Source organism: Cervus elaphus, chromosome 29 (assembly GCF_910594005.1).
Source record: "Cervus elaphus chromosome 29, mCerEla1.1, whole genome shotgun sequence".
NCBI lineage: Eukaryota > Metazoa > Chordata > Mammalia > Artiodactyla > Cervidae > Cervus > Cervus elaphus.
Window position 1 is genome coordinate 36,804,436 of NC_057843.1, and position 21,306 is coordinate 36,825,741.

Here is a 21,306-nt window from a genome sequence, read left to right on the forward strand (position 1 = left end):
CCTACATTTGCTGTTTACTAGCTCAAGATATATTAAGTACAAGTTAGGTTTTTACTAAAATAACTTTTCTCATTTTACTTAACACCACACTTGGTTGCCTTTAATGCCACTGATAACACATGCAAAACTTAATTGGATCCGATGTAACTAGGCAATTCTCTAAAAGAAAATTCAACCATATATCCTGTTGCTTAAGGCACTTTTAACAAAAGTATTCCAACTGAATTGGAAGATAAAAATTTTAGCATAACTAAATGATAATCACTCAACATATTTATACAGTAGTCACTTCTTAACAATGTTTAATCCCTGGTTTACACTATCAAATATACCCAGAGAAGGGGACACACACACACACACACATACCACAGACAAGCATAACATACATGCTAAGACATGCACATGTATACACACATAGGCATGCACTCATGTAAGGGTTGGACATGGAAATATTTATATTTATATATCCAGATTCACTCTTCTAAAAAAATGATATCAAAGTTACAGTTCGTTAGTCTGAAATTCAACCATCTGCTCCCAGAAAATGTAAGTAAATATAAATGTATATAAAAGCATAAATATAAGGATAAAAAATACCCTTGACATGGTCTTTCAACTAGTCCTCACAACTCCGACAAAAATCACATGACCAACACATAGTCACCACATCTCTATAAAGAGTCGTAGTAAAAATTCTCTGGACGTTAATCATCAGAAAGATTTTTGCCATACACTATACATGTATCAAAAATTCTTTAAATTAGACACACTGAGTGTGTCTCCTCAATGCAGCTTGGGTCACTAAGGCGTAATTGACCATTACAGGTGGAACCTCACTTTGTGGTGTACCCTTCCAAACCTACCCTCCACCTTGTGCCCAAGTCATCTCTGCAAACTACAGATCTGGGTCTTCCATGGCTGACCTACCTGAAAGACAGAAGCTGAGCCTTTTGCAGGGCGCACAGACCTGCTGCAGTCCTAGCACCTCTTCAGCTGCATTTACTGATCAATATCCCAATCAAATCCTGCTCTTTGGCTCTACCAAAGAAGCCATTCTAGTGCCTTTGTTACTTCATACCTCCACTACTTTCCCTCCCCTACTTCTGGGCTTTGTACACCCTTACTATCCCCGTCCAGCCAATAAAACCACCACTTCTTTTTCTCGCCCAGCTTGAGTCACCCCCAGGGAGAGACCCACACTCCTCCTTTCACTCTATCAACCACACAACAGATAGCCTTCCATCATGGAACTCAGAATTCAATATTTTTTTACCTTTCTGTCTCCCTCTCTCCCTTCAAACTCACTAGGGGCAAGGACCAGTGTCTCTTCTGGAATAGAGCACCAGAAAAGCAGATGCTCAGAAAGTGTATGCTGACTTGTGGGCTCTCAAATGATGAACCATGTTCCTGATGAAACATGTGGAAGGAAGGATGGAAGATGTGGAAGGAGAGGAAGAATACAGGAAGAAGAAAAAAATCATGAAAGTGAGAAACTAGAACAACAGGTAAGAAATTATATAAGCCGATACCTCATTTCCTAAATACAGGGTCAGCCTGGCATACTCAGGACAACTCTACCAGTTTCAATTTCCCAATTCATTCAAATGTCTAATTCAATCAAATCTTTCTCCCAGGACTCTGAACTTTCAATATGGGCTCCCCATTTTGCCTTCCCTTCTCTTCGTCCCCTGTGGATCTCACCCAGGGCTCCAGTGCATAGAAAATCCATGGACTATGAAGGACAAAGTGTGCTCACAGTAGGTAGGCAAGACTGGGAGACCTAATTTCCACTTAAATGGCATTGAAATGGCTGGGTCTGCCCCTAGTAGACCATTACCGTCACTAAACTATCTCCTTGGGCAGCTACAGACCTCCTATCACTATCTTAGCATAAAAACCTTTATTCTTTACTGCTTGGCTTTCAAGATCCCAACCCCCAAACACAATTTAGCCACAGCCACAAATATCAGCAGTCCACTCCCAACAGTCTGGACTATGAATTATTCCCTCCCTCACAGGGGTTTTGACCTCACTTCTCACCACAAACAGCCCCCTCCTTCCTGCTTCAAAACCCAACCTCCCAATCCCTGCCCAGATTCCACCTCCTCCATGAAGCTTTCTTTGACCACTGGAAACCTCGGCAATCCTACTTCATTCCTACTTTCCAGAGACCCTCCATTATACTTCTCACATAGTGTTTATCATCTACTGCTTTCCACAGCTAGCTGTTGTGTGGTGTGAATAAATCACTTTTGTGTGGATAGGCACTGTGTTCTGTAACAGAACACCTATCACCTCACAGAAGTTTTCAAATAAATTATCCCTTTTAACTTACCTAGCACAGTGAGTGTCTGCTTCACAACTGGGTACTCTGTGCCACCACTGCTCAGTTAGGCAACTAATTCCTAATTATTTGAAGATATAAGTGTGTTTTATACTTCTCTGTATCCATTGAAAACCACCATATAAGATGTCTACCATTGCATACCCACACATACACAATGGTTTGCCGAAATTACTAATTGTTCATTTAACCTATAGGACAGTGTATTTGTTTCAGACATAATGAGTATTACAAACAGTTCTGCTAACATTAAGAAACCATGAATCACTAATAAACTAGTAACATACTAATTAGATATTTACTAATTAGATATTTTGTTTAAAATTAGCATCTTTTATGAATTGGAGTGGGGAGAGATCTAATCTGAAGGCCAAGGAAAACAGAATAATCCTTCTAAGCACATCTTTGGGTGGTTTACTCAAAGAATAGACCTAAAATGATATTATCTTGGTGGCTGTAATTTACATACATTATCTTTAACTGAATAGTATCAGGCTGACATTTCAAACTGTCAGTAGGTGAAACTATTTTTCAATTTGTACTAGATCCATTTCTCTGATTTAGGCTTTCTCTATAAACTGGTCTCTGTATTGCTCATTTCAAGATATGTTCAGACCATTAGTCCATCAGAAATAGTTGTTTTCTTTTTCATCAGAAATGTTTACCAGCACTACTCAAAGGGTAACTCCCATTTCTCTGATAATCCCCAAGGTCCCCCTAATTTCTTTAAGGAAACCATCAAGGGCAGTCTCACCACGCCAAGGGCCACCAAGAGGAGCTCCATTTCCAGGTCCAGGCCGCACTCCGGCAGATCAGTCCTGAAATAGCACAGACCTTAACTCCCTTCCCCTGAGGGAGGCTGTGTGTGAAGTTGCCCTGCCCTCCTTTGGATATATTTCCTCTTCTTCCTGCTGTTTCACTCTGTCATCTCACATGAAGATCAGGCTCAAGTCCCCAAAGATTAGTTTTCTGACAGACAACTCTAAATTGCCCTTCTTCTTTTACGAGCATAAGCAAGTTACACTTTCAATAGTTACTAAAGTGTTGAAAGCTGAGTGAAAAGAAAAGCTGAGCAATAAACAAAATTATATCGCTCATGACAGCTACCATTATCAAGCACTTATAATATGCCAAATCTCATGCTAAGATCCTATGAACGAAATTCTCTAACACTTCCATTTTATTGATGAGGAAACTAAGGCTTAGAGGGATTCATTTTCTTAAGCAAGGTCGATGACAGACTGGTACCCAAGCCCAGATCTGAGTCTAGAGCCCAAGATGTGCTCTCCAGCCCCATATCCCAATCCTGTTTCCTCATCAGTCACACCAAGATGCCAAGAGGAAGGAAGTGACGGGGGCTATCAAGCTCTTCCCTCCCAAGGACAAACCCACACCATTTACAATGATCACTGCAATCACTGCAAAGTGAGCCAACTTTTGGAAGTAAAAGTTTTCTGCCTGCTAACAGGCCAAAGTCTAGTATTCACACAGAATACTTCTCCCAGCTACCCTTCTTACATTACCCACTTTTAAAATTCACAATTGAAAAAAATCACTAATCTTTGAAATTAAAGTAATAGTATATACTAGGCAAATGATAATGACATTTTAAATAAAGTGCAATTACAAAACACAAGCCATCAAATCACTACTCAAAACTTTTCTTTGGTTCTTGTTACAAAAAGCTTCATGAATAAAAAAGTGCCTAAATTATATTTCACAAAACTCAATATTTCTGAAGTAATTTACAATATACTTTTAAATTAAGGTCTATTCCTAATTGTGTCAAAAAGAAGGTGGAACAACCATAGATTTTTATATGTGTGATTATGTTACATTTTCACATTACTGATGATGTTAACAAGATTCACCATTTGCTCATTTATTAAAGTTTAAGCATTAATATTTTATATTATGAAATCTCATTAGCTAACTGTGGAAAACAGAACACTGCTTACTTCATTTTCAGTTCTTAAATAAAAATAGATGAATGTGAGAAACAGAAAGTGTGACTATAAGGGGTGCTTTGGTGGTAACCACCCCCCACCCCGACTGCTGGATGAGGCCCTCAGCACTTTCAGCAAAGGGATGCTCCTTGCCCCCACATGACACTCAACCAGAGTCTAGTTCCCTTCCCCGTGATCATGCTCCCTGGACAAGGAAGGGATGGTGGCCCATATGCAATGAATGCTCAAAGCCTGAGTATTGAGCCCTGGCCCTCTTGCCTCCATTTGGGACTCTGAGGCCCTGTCGGGGCCAGAGCTGCCTCTGGAATCTGCCCCGGGTTTGAAGGCAGTCAACTTTCCCTTCTGCCTAGTCCTGCCTTCCTCCCTCCCCATAGCGGCTGCTTTCAGAGCACTATCCTAGACACTGCCAGCATACACATACGAGTCTCAAAATTGGTTTCCTGAGCAACACAAGCTACAACAAACAATTACAATGCATGTGTTTGTAAGGAGGTGTCACTTAAGCATTCGACCTGCAAATACAAGCTGGGCATCTCTAACTATGACCTGCAGGATGAGGTGTTTGAGCTGTGGCCCTAAGGGACAAGATAAAAAGTCCCTGAGAAAAGAAATTCAGTCAGAGCTTGGCCTCACCATATGCCATCTGTGGCCCATTTCCTGACAGAACAGTTAGATAGAAAGAAATAATATCTAGCAGCCACATGTATAGACCATCATAAGTGAGACAACTCATCAAGAAAAAGGTATTATAAAGTATTAGTTGATATCAACTATAGGCAATATTAAAGAAATCTTTATGTTTTAATACTAATCTCTTCAAAGTACTCAACAAATAATACAATCAGTAGTGATGTGGTTTTTGAATATTAGATGACTGATTTCCTGTTTTCTGTGGCATCCCACAGGGCATCAGGGTTTCCTGAAGGTGACTGAAGGAAGGACTTGGTGAGGGAAAGTTTCATGATACACATTTCAGGCAGGTCATCTCTGCCTTTATTTTCAATTTTATATAATTTGACCTTCTGAAGAAATTTTCATTTATGGAAAGTTTGAGAACCTTCATGCTAGGCCAGTGTTTTCTAAAGTGAGGACCCATCACAGGAAAATTTTTTCTGGTTTACACATGAATACTCGGAGAATTTGATTCACCTAAGACTTGGAATCCAATAAAATTTTGCTAAGAACAAGTGTTATGCTACTGCTAGAAAATAAAATGGAGTGTGGGAGTACTAAAAGCTATGCTTATAAACTGTAAGTTTCCTGAAGACCATTCTGTCTTATTCACCATGTTATTACTAGCACCAAGACCAGTACTCGACAGGTGGGTGACTCCATAAATATTTAATGAACAAACAGGAAACAAACAAACAAAACCAAAAATCACCAAACACAGCTGCAGTGTTTTACAGAATCAAGTATTAATATAACAGAAACAAAATGCCATTTCAAGAAGAATAAAAAAAATAGTAACTTCAAAAATTGGTAATAAACAAAAACATGCCCATAAGAAATTATTTGTTCCTATCAAAAATTTACTAAAACCAGTATTTTTCCAAGGAAAAACAATCTTACCATATATGGAAATCTTCTGAGGATGGTATACTTTTGAAATAATCATTTATTCAAAGGATAATTATACCATCCATAAGAAAAAGTATCACTAGCTTAAAGAGTTCCACTACAACTGGCTTACAGAGTTTTAACACAATTAACTTCAACAAAGTATTGAAGCAGTTTCAAGGAGATTTCCTGTGATTGAAGTTTAATCTTCAAGGGGAAAACTACCTACACAGCTACTTTACAGTTGAAAATCTCTTTGAAAATTGAGAGGCTTTCAAAAGTGCACATTACCCAAAGCAACCAAGCTACCCAACGACAACTCAAGGAATATTCAAAACAAACAAACCAAAAAAAAGTACACAGCCTTAAATTTTAAAAAAAGAGGTATTCATTTACAGATGGATTTAAAAACAAACAAAAAAAAAGACACCAGTCAGAGAAAAGGAGATCAGACTTGTGGTTACCAGAGGCAGAAGGTAAGGAGAGGCGGAATTGGAGGAAAATGGTCAAAAGATACAAACTTCCAGTTATAAGATAAATAAGTACGTGGGATGCAATGAACAACATGACGACTACAGCAACAATGCTGTATGATATACAAGAAAGTTAACAGAGTTAATCCTTACAGTATAACAAGAATTTTCTTCCTTTTTTCTTTTTATTGTATCTATATGCGAAAATGAATATTAGCTGAACCTACTGTGGCAATCACTACGAACAAGCTAGTGGAGGTGATGGAATTCCAGTTGAGCTATTTCAAATCCTAAAAGATGATGCTGTGAAAAGTGCTGTTCTCAATATGTCAGCAAATTTGGAAAACTCAGCAGTGGCCACAGGACTGGAAAAGGTCAGATACCATTCCAATCCCAAAGAAAGGGAACACCAAAGAATGCTCAAACTACTGCACAACTGCACTCATCTCACACGCTAGTAAAGTAATGCTCAAAATTTTCCAAGCCAGGCTTCAACAATACATGAACCATGAACTTCCAGATGTTCAAACTGGTTTTAGAAAAGGCAGAGGAACCAGAGATCAAATTGCCAACATCTGTTGGATCATCAAAAAGCAAGACAGTTTCACAAAAACATCTATTTCTGCTTTATTGACTATGCCTAAGCCTTCGACTATGTGGATCACAACAAACTGTGGAAAATCCTTAAAGAGATGGAAATACCAGACCACCTTTACCTGCCTCCTGTGAAATCTGTATGCAGGTGAAGAAGCAACAGTCAGAACTGGACATGGAACAATAGACTGGTTCCAAATCAGGAAAGGAGTGTGTCAAGGCTGTATATTGTCACCCTGCTTATTTAACTTATATGCAGAGTACATCACGTGAAATGCCAGGCTGGATGAAGCACAACCTGGAATCAAGATTTCTGGGAGAAATATCAATAACCTCAGATATGCAGATGACACCACCCTTATGGCACAAAGTGAAGAAGAACTAAAGGGCCTCTTGATAAAAGTGAAAGATGAGAGTGAAAAAGTTGGCTTAAAGCTCAACATTCAGAAAACAAATATCATGGCATCTGGTTCCATCACTTCATGGCAAATAGATGGGGAAACACTGGAAACAATGACAGACTTTATTTTTGGGGGCTCCAAAATCACAGCAGATGATGACTGCAGCCATGAAACTAAAAGATGCTTGCTCCTTGGAAGCAAAGCTATGACCAACCTAGACAGCATATTAAAATGCAGAGACATTACTTTGTCAACAAAGTTCTGTCTAGTCAAGGCTATGGTTTTTCCAGTAGTCATGTATGGATGTGAGAGGTGGACTATAAAGAAAGCTGAGTGCTGAAGAATTGATGCTTTTGAACTGTGATGTTGGAGAAGACTCTTGAGAGTCGCTTGGACTGCAAGGAGATCCAACCAGTCCATCAGGGAAATCAGTCCTGAATAGTCACTGGAAGGACTGTTGTTGAAGCTGAAACTCCAATACTTTGGCCACCTGATGTGAAGAGCTGACTCATCTGAAAACACCCTGATGCTGGGAAAGATTGAAGACAGAAGGAAAAGGGGATGACAGAGGATGAGATGGTTGGATGGCATCACCGACTCAACAGACATAAGTTTGAGTAAACTCCAGGAATTGGTGATAGACAGGAAGGCCTGGCGAGCTGCAGTCCATGGGGTCACAAAGAGTCAGACACAACTGAGTGACTGAACTGAACTGAACTGACTGTGGCAATCACTTCACAATATATGTAAATCAAACCATTGCACTGAATGCTTTAAACCTACAGAATGATGTATGTCAATTATTTCTCAATAAAATTAGGAAAAGAGGGACAGCAAATGGTCACATGTTTCTGCCAACACCTGACATTCCCTAGATTATATTAATCTTCTTCACTCAAATGGGCTGAGAGGTAACTTACAGGAGCAAAGATGATGACAGCAACCCATCTAACTCAAGCCCCTGTTGATGTATACTACGTTCTCAAAGAACATTCACTTTTTTTATCCACACTTCAAGGACAATTGTTAAATAGGCCTATTTTGTCTCTGGTCAGATCATTTCAGACATCACACAACTAGATGCAATGTACACTCAGAAATATACATTATAAAATAATATTCTGGAAGTGTCAACCATGAGGCCTCATGTAAAGAAACCACTCAGGGAGCCCCAGCAAATAATTAGTCACTTGGAGGAAGGAAAGAAGGTTGGATTTGTAATAATTGGTTGTATTAAACTTGGCGTGTACTATCTGTGGATTTCTCTCTGGTAAACTATCAAATCTGTTATTATCACTGAAAATCAAAATGTAGTAAAAAAAATGTCTAAAAATTTCTAACAGTTTTTTGTTAACTTCTCTAAAAATTTCCTATGTATCAGGTTAATTCTATTCAAGGCATCACACAGGATACATGACGGCATTATTTTATAGGTTAACTTTATAATACTTACCCATATGAAACCAAAGAGAATATTATAAAAAGATCAGTAAAGACTGACAGCAGCATGGTGCTGTACACATAAGACAGACAAGGGAACAGATCCCCCAAAACCTTGCTTCAGCAATTAAACACGTCTGTGAGCCTGTGGTGATAGCCTTACAAAAGTGCCGTGGGGCTGCCCTCAAGAAGCCAAAAGTCTCCTTGAGGAGACAAGACCAAAACACACAAACCAATGAAAAAAAAAGTTCTAAAAGAACAGGACTTAACAAAGTGGTAAAACTGACTGTCAAGATATTTAACATATAAATCACAAGAAAAGAGAGCAATGTTGGTTCAAGTAGTCAGAAAAAGAAACTTACAAACTATATTTTCTTTAGTTTTCAGTTCAGTGTATAAAGAAGACTGTGTCAACTGCCTCTGCTTCAAGTAAAAGTCACCAATCAATTGCTAGAAATGCTTTTACAATAAGTTAAACAAGCATACATTTTAATAACTTTAATATCCTAAATATATATATTATTTCATCTTAAGAAAATACCCCAAAGGACATCTTTTCAAACCTCTTAGAAATAAATTAAGAGCCCCTTAAGGTAACTGAATCAGTCTTCCTAAGATTTTTAAGCAAATACCTGAACTTATCTGGGACTTTTCTTTGCCTGTTATCTGTAAGAGACATTGGGTTTTACTCCCGTTATGCAGCAAAATTCAGGTAATAGCGCCCACCCTCTCCTCCACACACAAACATGGAATTCTGATGGGGGCTGCCATTCTTCATGTCTCTGCCCTCACCACCACAGAGGCAGACCTGTGACCAAGCCAGGACAATCACAATACCTTCTGATACTTGGTCTGAGCCTCAGTGATTATACTAGAGACTGGAAGAGAATCCGTGCCAGGAAAATTCACAGTCCCTCCCCAGTGGTGCAGCTTTCATTCCTGGTGACACAGGGAGGAATACAGAAGCCAGGGAGAAAAGTGAAGGCAACACACAGGGAGAAGTGGGGCCCAGGATCCAATACAGCCTGGCAACTTCTAAGGGTTCCAGCTGTTTCTGTCCATTCATGAATGCATGAGTCAACTAAATTCTCCTTTTTGGCTAACCTGGCTCTTAGTTTATATTTCTAGGTGCCAAGACAATTTCAACAAAACATTCTCAATCCAAAGAAATTCAAAGCAGACATTATTATATTTTTCTGTATTAAAAAGGATTCCAAATAACATGAAGAAATCTATGAAGTATAAAAACTAGCTGACCAGGAGTACGAGAAAGAGTAAAGAGGACTGTGTTGTAGCCTTCAGGAGTTAGGCTGGTCCTCATCCTGGCAGTTCTTATCTGATAGACTTTATTTTTCAATTTATTTTTAATTGTAGGATAATTGCTTTACAATGTTGTGCTGGCTTCTGCCATACACCAACATGAATCAGCCATAGGGATACATATGTCCCCTCCCTCTTGAACCTCCCTCCCACCTCCCATCCCATCCCACCCCTCCAGGTTGTCCACTGCACCAAGCTGAGCTCCCTGTATCATATAGCAAATTCCCACTGGCTATCTACGTTACATATGGTAACGTGTATGTTTCCGCTACTCTCTCCATTCATTCCACCCTCTCCTTCCCACTCCCACCCCATGTTTACAAATCTGTTCTCTATGTCTGCATCTCTACTGCTGCCCTACAAACAGGTTCATCAGTACCATTTTTCTAGATTCCATGTATGTACTTTAACATACGATATTTGTTTTCTCTCTTCCTGACTTACTCACTCTATAAAACGGCTCTAGGTTCATCGACCTCGCTGGAAAGGTCTGATAGACAAAGCATCTTAGCTCTCAACAGGGACAAACTGGCTTTTTCCAAAGCTTCATTTGAGGGAACTGGATGTAAATAGACATTTAAGTAACAAATCATCACTCATTCCCCAAGGAAGACAAAACCCTCACAGGAAAACACATTCTTTCTAAAATGTGGGATTTTCTGATTTCAAGCAGATTTCCAAAGGCTATCTAGAGAATAAATCTGAAGCAAATAAAGCTGGGCCAGTGGCTTCTCCCACTCTCACCTACAATGGTCCTCCCAACTGAATAACTGCTATCAATTATCACTTGATTGGAATCTAGCCACATTTTACCCTTCTGAAAATCTCTCTTACACCATAGTTTTGTCCCAAAATGTAAGAGGCTGGTTTCTCTTTTGGTTCTGCAGAAAATCTCATTAAAAGAAAGTTGATGTTATTAAAAAAAAACATAAGCACTCTTTCTTCTTGCCTATTCCTTCATCTTCACTATTCCCTTTTCACTTTAAATCAATGGGAAGATTTGATTAAATCAAGTTAAAATCCCAGATGTAAGACTCACTGGTCCCCCAGATAAAGAAGTTAAGGCTCTGAAAGTCAGTCTCAGAGTCCTTAGTTTAAAAGTGGGGCAAAAAAACACCTACCCGAAACACCTGTTGTCTGGCTTACCTGAGATGATTTCTTAAACTGATTAGCACAATTCCTGGCACACAAAAAAAGGCACACATGAAATGAACTGCAGTCACCAATGAACTGCAGTCACCAAAGATAGAGAACATACTTAATCATCCTAGTCAAGCTCTACACCTTGCAAAGCAAGCTTACAAGCAATGAACACATTCAGTGTCATAGAAGTAACAGTTATTTGCCAGCCTACTTGCAGAAGTGCAATTAAAAAAAAAAAAAAAAAGCTGCTTTCCTATATGCTCAAGTCAAAGAAAAAATTTTATTACACAAATATTAAGTAACATATATTTTCTACAAAGTGGTTTCTAAACTAAAAAGTTGAAGAGGATGAAGAGAAATATAGAGGAATAAAGATAAGTTAGGTAACATGTGTGAACCACTATATCTGGTATATTTGGAGAAGGAAATTGGCAACCCACTGAAGTGTTCGTGCCTGGAGAATCCCAGGGATGGCGGAGCCTGGTGGGCTGCCGTCTATGGGGTCGCACAGAGTCGGACACGACTGAAGCGATTTGGCAATAGCAGTGGCATATCTGGTAGAGTAATTAGCAAGGCTAGCATCAGTAACGCTTGTTTTCCATGAACTACATGGTAACCCTAACCCTAACCCTAACCCTAACCTGATTTTTCCCTAAGAGTTAGGATTTAATTCAATAGTCTCTTTTCATTTAAATGGTTTACTGGAGATCTTGTAGGTGGTGATAGTGGTGGCTTTAAGTGAAAAAGTAGTTACAAGGAAATAAGAATCCTGAAGGAATTTACAAGCTCCTGCTATGCTTATTAGGGGTATCAAAAGTACTTAATTAATACAAGTTTAGAGTTCCTGTATGAGAACCCACAGTCATCAGTCAGTGAGTGACAAGACACTGCATCTCATCACTTCAGGAAAATGCGTTGAGATTTACCTTCAAAATCACAAGCACCAGACCTCCCTGACGCTCTCCTCAGAGGACTCCATGTTAAGCAGGGGTCTTTGGGACTTGCTGTCTGGACTGCAGAGACGTATGTGTGTGCACCAGTGTGGCTACGTTTATCTCCAAGTCAGGCTGAGGCCTAACTAAAATATCATCCATTTGACCAATAAAAATTTTTGCTTCCTGTTATCTCTCTCTACAAATACAGATAGCAGCTGAGTACAAAATTAATACCATATTTGGGGGGTATAGTTTCAATTTTTTAAACCTTTTAAAATGTTATTATCTAAAAATATATAACATAGATATGCCTAAATGATCAGAATAACTTACGCAGTTAATTTTATTAACACTTCAATTTATAAATACTTATAAAGATCCCACATGCCACAGCTGAAGATCTCTTATGCTGCAACGAAGATCAAAGATCCCATGTGCCATAACTAAGAACCAGAGCAATCAAATAAATAAATAAAATTTTAAAATAAAATAAAAAAAGGAGGAATAGGGTTAAGTAATAATTTCCCTGGGTGATATCCTCAGTAAAAAGCAATGCCAGAACTCAAAACACAAGACTCTGGGGCAAAAATCTGTGCACTTAAAATATTACACAGCACTAAACAAATCAATCTAAATAAAAAGCAAGGAATGAAGATATATTACACTGAATAATCTGACACTTTCTTATTGCTACATTTAACAAAATTGCACAGTTTACTGAGTAAAATTTAGCCAAATCCAAAATGCTTCAGCCCATCCTTAATTTTCCAAAACACACCCAGGAGAAACTCCTCTCCCCTTTTCATAGTTTAAGACAAGTCCCCTTAAACTCTACCTCTCTCATGCTCAACAGAGTAAACCTGAAAATATCTTATTTGCTGTATCTGGACACAATTTCTCAAAGACAGAGATTCAAGTCACTATCTAAATTCTGTATCTCGCAGTAATTAACCATTATCATACATGATGCTTGGGAAAAAAACTTTTATTTTACTGACCCTTGAAAGTCCCACTCAATCATACACAGAAACACATCATGCCAAGTTCCGGCTCTAAGTAATTACTATGACCAAAAAATTACCTATTTTTATAAAGTTATTAAGACAATAGTAACTACTAATATTTGAATAGTTCTTTTACAATTTATAAGACACCTTTATACACAGTATTTCCCAGGACCCTCTAAGCAATCCTATTAAGATAGAGAATAAATCACGCCTCTGTTTGGCAGTTAGAGAAATTCATAATGAATGGAGTATAGTGATTTGCCCTAAGTCATTCAGCTGGCAAATGACAGACTGGGATTTTTAAAATAGGTCTTCTGGCTCCAAAGTCAATATTAATTCCAAGAAAATAAATATGCTACACTGACTGCCATAGCAGTTTTCTATCTGCCTACTTTAAGCTTTCTCTTTTTCCTTAAACCTTCATGCTAGAAATGTTTTAAAAAATCATTAGCTCCTCTAAAATCTCTTCAGTACATACCTGAGTTCATGAACACTTACTCAGCAAAATCTGCTACATGTTGTACCCAGAAAACCATGTCTCACGGCTTCTACCTGGAGCCAGGCCTATGAGCAGCTACTCAGAAATCTCTGGAAGCTTGGTGTTCTTAATAATTACACTGGAGTCAAGAATCTTTATAAAACATTTTACATATTATCCTGTCTGCTCCTGAACAGACTGATTCAAAACAATTTAGTACTCTCTTGACTATAAAGAAAGCTGAGCACCAAAGAATTGATGCTTTTGAACTGTGATATTGGAGAAGACTCTTGAGAGTCCCTTGGACAGCAAGGAGATTCAATCAGTCCATCCTAAAGGAGATCAGTCCTGGGTGTTCATTGGAAGGACTGATGATGAAGCTGAAACTCCAATGCTTTGGCCACCTGATGCAAAGAGTTGACTCATTGGAAAAGACCCTGATGCTGGGAAAGATTGAGGGCAGGAGGAGAAGGGGACGACAGAGGATGAGATGGTTGGATGGCATCATCTACTTGATGGACAGGGGTTTGGGTGGACTCTGGGAGTTGGTGATGGACATGGAGGCCTGGCGTGCTGCGGTTCATGGGGTTGCAGAGGGTCAGACACAACTGAGCGACTGAACTGAACTGATTCAAAATGAGAATTACTTAACAAAGCATCAAACCTCTAGGCAGATCCTGTGTTAAGTGCTGACAATTTCAAAGGAGAAAAAATAGCCCCAAAACTTCAAAGCAGACACAGGAAAGAGGCAGCAGAAGTGGTCACAAGCACCTGAAAGGTGCAAAGACAGAAGTCTAAGATGGGGCAACACATGGTCCAGAAAGCCTTGAGGCAAAATCTAAGGAACACAAGGGCAAAGAAGAGTAGCAAGCACAGTCATGGAAGTAAGGAGAGAATTTTAGGCAGTCTTTGTAATACCTGTAACCAGAGCTTGGTGTCTTAGGAGAAAACTGAAGACGAGAAGGTCACTGAAACTGAACACCAGACAATGAGATCAGACAGGAGGAAGACACACTGCCGGGAGCAGAGATGTCAGGCATGAAGAGGGCACCCCTGGAGGAGATTAAAGGCAACTCAACAAGCCGAGGACACCAGACAAGGAAACCAGCGAGGGAACAGGCATGTGCACACATGTGCGCACACACACGCCCCAACTGCATGTCACCTCGGCATCCTCTCGTTTTGTACATTGCGTAAAAATATCCGTGTGCTTTTCATCACAAATTACAGAATTAGAGCACTGGAGTGCATCCTGATTAGCCTTGTCATTTTGTAGGTGAGGAAATTGGTCCACAGAAGTACAGCTCTGTGCCCAAAGCCACACACATCACACATCAGTAGCAGAGTGAGGACTAGAGCCCTGTCTGCTGCTGCTTGAGTCTGAGTCTGCCACGCAACTGCCCACCTCCCCATATTTACATGAATTTGTATGCTTCTACCACCTTTCAAAGCTTACTTCAAATATATTATGATGGTTATTGAGGTGAATGTTAATAATAAGAAAAGTGAAAGTGTTAGCAGCTCAACTGTGTCCTACTCTTTGCAACCCCGTGGACTGTAACCCACCAGGCTCCTTTGTCCATAGAATTCTCCACACAAGGATACTGGAGTGGGTTGCCATTTCCTTCTCCAGGGGATCTTCCCAACCCAGGGACCGAACCTCGGTCTCCTGCATTGCAAGCAGACTCTTTACCATTTGGGCCACCAGGGAAACTTTACGATAATAAAGTTTAACTCAAAATTATTTATGCCGAGCTAATATAATCATTCATAAGCCTACTGGGGAATATCCTTAGAGTCATTTATATTGCTCTTTTCCTACAGTAGCTATCTTAGAAAATGGAATGTAGATTAACTGTCATAATTCACTGCTATGTTTTATTATTTCACCATTATAAATAATGGCCAAGGTTAAAGATAACAGTGATAGTATAAATCTATTCTTAATGCATATGATGGAGTCTATATGCTTAAAAATGAATAGAATAACTAAATACGGAAAATACATGTTCTGTATTTAGAGAGAAAGAGATATTCTGAAAGAAAGAAATACTTTGGAATCCAGTGTACTTATCCTCACTCATGAACAGCATGGCCCTCTTCTAAAGACATAAGACTCTAGAATCAGTCATATCCCTAACAGAATATTCTCCTCTAAGAAATCTTTGATGTTGTTGTTTAATCACCATTGTGTCCAACTCTTTGCTACCCCATGCACTATAACCCACCAGACTCCTCTATCCATGGAATTTCCCAGGCAAGAATACTGAAGTGGGTCACCATTTCCTTCTCCAGGGGATCTTCCTAACCCAGGGAGCAAACCTGCATCTCCTGCATTACAGGCAGATTCTTTATCATCTGAGCCACCAAAGAAGCCCAAGCAATCTTTAGGAGACAACTTAAGTCTTGGCCCAAGAGAGAAGGGGAAAAAAATCACTTTTCTTAATAAGAAAGCAGAGACTTCATTTCAACTCTTCCAATACTAAAATGTCCCAGGCATTGTCATGATTGTCATGAATTTCTCCAAATCTACAGAAAAGTTTTGCGACTAACTTTTCAGGGTTTTTTTTTTTTTTTTTTGGCCATACCATGAGGCTTGCAAGATCTTAGTTCCCTAACCAGGGACGCAATCTGTGCCCCCTGCAGTGGAAGCACAGAGTCCTAACCACTGGACCACCAGGGAAACCCCTAACTTCAGATTTCTTAAGGGAAGTGTAGAGTTGCCTATATAATAGATTTCACCAAGATGCTGAATTTACTAATTTTGCCTATTTTACTCACAATAAAAGTGAGTAACAGAAAGATGGTGGGAATGACTACGCAGCTAAGAAACTGCCCAGGAGCCTACACATTGTTTAAAATATTTCTCTGAGTCTCTCAAAGTCGATTCCCAAAAGTACTGAAGGATGACACTCCAAAAGACTCTACCATGATGCTGAAGAAAGACGAGAGACTCACATGCCTAGAGCGTGTGCTCACAAGCTGGTCCTCAACAAACACTTGTGTAAGAAATCATCTTTCCATCCCATTCTGTCAAAGTCTAGTTCCTAGACCACCTATTAAAAATGTTTACATTTTATTTATTCCATTAAGAGAGTAGAATGCTAAAAATTTTCCAAACAAAATGTGTAAGTAAAACACTATTAAAAATGAGTTACAGCTTCTCACTAAATTTTTCTCAGATCATAAAACTCCATCACAAACCAGAAAATGCCTGGATTTCTTTTCTAGGTCCTAAGAGCTTTGCCCTTCCACCTAAAGCTTTCCTGCTGATTAAATGTCATTTTTGATCATTATGAACTTTTGCTGTATTTGAATTTGCTGGAGAAAGCTTACAACTTCACACTTCACCAAATGATGAAACCTCAAGGGCAAGTAATAGCAAGATGCAGACAGAAATTATAGATTGCACTCAAAACCTGATCAGCAGGAGAACTTGAAAAGAGGCCATTACCTTTAAATTGGAGGCAAGAAAGCTACTGGGCTGACACAAGCACCTGAAGAGCATCCTATCATGTTCACAACCAGCAGAAAGAGCATATTCAGTATTTCCTGGCTTGTCAAGTTGATACTTCGTATGCTTTTGTCTGTGAATTATTCTCCACATATGTGTATTATAAAAAAAAAAAAAAAGAACTGATATTTAAGCTCTCCTAAGACTGTGCTCAGTTACTCAGGCGTGTCTGACTCTTGTGACCCCACGAAACATAGCCCTCCAGGTTTCTCTGTCCATGTGATTTTCCAAGCAAGAATACTGCAGTGGGTTGCCATTTCCTTCTCCAGGGGATCTTCCTAATCCAGGGATTGAACCCGTGTCTCCTGCATTGGCAGGTGGATTCTTTACCACTGCGCCACCTGGAAAGCCCTTCCTAAGACTAAAACCGACAAAAACAAGTTCAAACACGAAACTGGCTGACCACAAAGAACTCCAGGGTGACTGAGAGACTAACAATCACAAATGTGTGCTGGGTACCATATGATGCATTCTACAGAAAAATAAATCTTAAAATTGTTGCTCAGAAAGATGACACAGGTAACTGCAAGTTAAGAACACACATTCACATTCTTATTCTTCTCCCCATATCCACCACCGAAAAAGTGGTAACAGGCCTCCTGATTCATCCCTCCTATCCCTCTACTCACCACATACTAAATGGAATCTGTCATTTATTCAGAGATTAGACCAGAAAATCACCAGGTACATCCAGGAAGTGAATTTTCACTCCTAACTTACATCCCCCATACCTTCCAGCAAATGCTCAGAGAAGTTCAAGATGCCAAATTCTTTGAGACTAAAATACCTATCAATCCATGACCCACAAAATGGTCTGTAGGCAAAATTTAGATATACAAATCACCATTAGCTTTATAGTTTTGAGCAAAACCCTAGGCAGAGTGGAAGACTCTGCAATAATTAATTGTTACAGTCAAGAACTTTCTTACAGCTCATATAAATCTGAATCTGCCAGATAAAGGGGAAAAAACCATCTTCAATGGGTTCCTATTGCTCAGATCTCAATTCCAAAGCAAATAAATATTAAACATGCAACTTGCCAAGACTTGGGCTCTCCAAAGTGGAGATAATTAATGCTGTAGAGGTCCATATCCTCGGTGTGCCATGCAAATGTGGTTTTCCACATGCCAAAATATAGATAAGGGGTGTTTACACCCTCAATAGAAATACCACACTCTTCCTCAACCACATCCAAGACTGTGTTTAGGCGAGCTATGTTCCATTCATCCACACCCTAGAAACAGGGGAGAGAGAGAAGGGGGAGAAAAGACAAACATTAATAAACTCATAAAGGTAACATTTACTGATCAAACCATCATCTGCCAAAATTACTATACTGTATATTTTAACTCGCTTAGAAATTAAAAAAAATAAAGCAATAAGTATCCAAGGCACATACACACACACATATATATATTTATACAGATCCATGATTAATTATCCAAGATTAATACCAGCAAAATGTGGTTCTATATAAATATTAGTATATATAAAAAAAATAAAAAAATATTAAAAAATATATATATAAAAATTAAAAAAAATAAAATAAATAAAAAAAATAAAATAAAAAAAAATATTAAAAAAAATAAATAAATAAAATTATCCCAAATGACAGAGAATTAAGGACCTACTCCCATCAGCTGTTAGTAAAAAATAAAACATCATTGATTCAAAGCATATGATCTGCAGCATGCTTTCCATCTTTGGAACACCATTTAGTTTGGGGGGTTTTCTGGTTTTTAGCTTGTTTATTTGCACATTACTTAAGTCATTAAACATCAGACATCATATCAGGATACCACTAACAAAATGTATCTTCTGTCATTCCTCTTTCAGCCCCATTCAATTCTGGCATGTGATACATCATTTCCTGAAAACCCAACTCTAATTTTGGAAAAATCCTTAGCACTATTCTAAGTCACAGATCATTGTGCTTTTACTGCTTCTTCAACTAAATATCTACCTCTTATGCGGACAGGGAATTTTAAACAAAGAATAACAGCTAAAAATATTTATCCAAACTTTGGTAAAATTGTTGGAATAATGTAGTTTTATAACAAGAACACAATATGGCTGGTAACAGAGACAGAAAAAGTTGAGTCACTGGGATAAAAGTTAAAATGACAAGAAAAGATTCTAGTTTTATTAAAACTTACCAATCACTTATTAATGCACTCTAATTCACAACTGTTTACAATTTTTACTATTTTTCTCGTAAACTTTTCTCATAATAAAATACTAAATATCAGTGATAGGACCTACTTTTTTTGCAATCACGATGAAATGGCAGTGTCTTTAAGTCCAGTTCAACCCCCTCATGATACTATCAAAGACAGACATTAAATTTATTTATGTATACCAAAAAGGCCCTCCCTGGTAATTATGCCAAGGCCTCACAGATAGCCATGCCTAGTATTTTCCTTATTGTTCTGTTTTCATTATAGTCTTTAGATGATAATATAATCAATGTACTGATCATACTTACTGTGCTTTTGGGTCAGGAAAATTGTTGATGGGGCAGTTAATGAAGCTCTGCCTCAGGTAATATAACTGAAAAGTATCGGGGGAAATCATGTAATTCCAAAACTCCCCAAGACAGCCATTCTATAACTTAAAACCCACAGCAGGAAGCTTACTATTTGGAAATTGTTCAAAGTTAAGTATCCTTTTAGAAAAGATCCTAGGTCCCAACTTATGAGACCTCATAAAAGTTCAAATTATGTAAAATATTTTATCTAACTCTATTTATAGTGATGCAATCTCTTAACCCTAGTCCAATCAGACTTTAGTCCAATCACTCTAATAATAGAGTCCTCCTATTTAAAAGTCATTATTGAGGCAATGAATCTGAAGTAATAAATGAGCACCATATTATAGAAATCATTTTTAAATTGAATGAGCTTGCAAATTTAGGAACAAACTATTCTTCTGAAATTCCTACATTTGAAGAAGTCTCATCTTTGTTTCTGACTGATATTACCTTTCAGAAATAACTTAGGCTGAATCCCTTGACATAACTAGACCTATGGGTCTAAAGGGATGAGGGAAGAGAAGAAAGAATAATGGCAGATGACCCAGATTATGGCTCCAGCTCTGCCACTGCCGAGGGCAAAAATCACTGTGATTTCCAGAGCTCCCATTCTTTCTTTGTGAAAGCATGAGGTACCCACCCAGAGCTGCTCAGAGGACTAAACAGGCTAAAGGACATAAAAATCTTTTGAAAATAAAACTTCTTATATCTTAGAAGTGACAAAATAAATGTTTCCACTATTCTCCAGTAAATCTTACTGGAAACAAAACAAAAGTCAAACACGTGATAAAGTGATAGAAAAAAAAAAAAGGTCCTATGAAATTCACTACTGAAATTCTTCCCATTAATGGGCAAATATTAATAATATGTTGGCATCAGTTTCTTCTGGGAAGGGCCAAGGTTGCCATGATGTTAAAACTTAATTTCTTTTGCTAAAATAAAGTCACATAATTTCAATAAAAGAGGTTATTAAAATATTAAGCATAACAGGTATAACAAGGGGCTGAGAATAAATCCTAGTGTTTCCAAATTCCTTCTCCAACGTCTGCTCTCTGCTACTGACTGAACTCACTAGCTGCCTAGGACAGGTTCTACTCAAACTCTAAAGAGCACCAGGTCTCCTTCAGAGATTCAGACAAGGAGGACATCTTATTTGCCACTTGGGAGAAGTATGACACCCCAGTCTATCTCATTATACTGCACATACGTGTACACTACATCTACTCAAAATAATCCTGTAACATAAGCAATGTCATACCCAAGTGAACAAATGGAAAACCTAGTACTCCTAGAGCAGTGGGTGGCAAAGATAAGCCTGAATCTATCTGACTCTAGGCCTTCACTTAGAAATTCCATGCTTTCAGTTCGATCATGTTAAAATGCAATATACCATCCTCTTCTCTCAGCACTAAAAATCAACAAAGATCCAAGGAGCTAAAATTTATGACAGGCAAACATATAAAACTGCTACATTCTTCCCACCCAGGCATACAGTCACCCTACACAAACACTGGCAAAGCTTCTAATAAAAGTTGCTTCACTTTTATTAGAAGGGTTGGGGACAGAATTGATTTAGTGTAAAAGCAGTCTCCAGAAAGAC

General features: G+C 38.5%; 1 protein-coding gene across 4 annotated transcripts in view; it reads right to left on the reverse strand.

Annotated features, from left to right (window-relative positions):
- KDM4C (lysine demethylase 4C) overlaps positions 1 to 21,306 on the reverse strand; it is a 402,052-nt gene that overhangs the window by 316,823 nt on the left and 63,923 nt on the right. For all 4 annotated transcript variants that reach the window (XM_043891189.1, XM_043891188.1, XM_043891190.1 and 1 more), the window contains one exon: positions 18,217 to 18,410. In XM_043891189.1, coding sequence (XP_043747124.1) covers positions 18,217 to 18,410 — 194 coding nt within the window. The remainder of the gene's footprint in view (positions 1 to 18,216; positions 18,411 to 21,306) is intronic.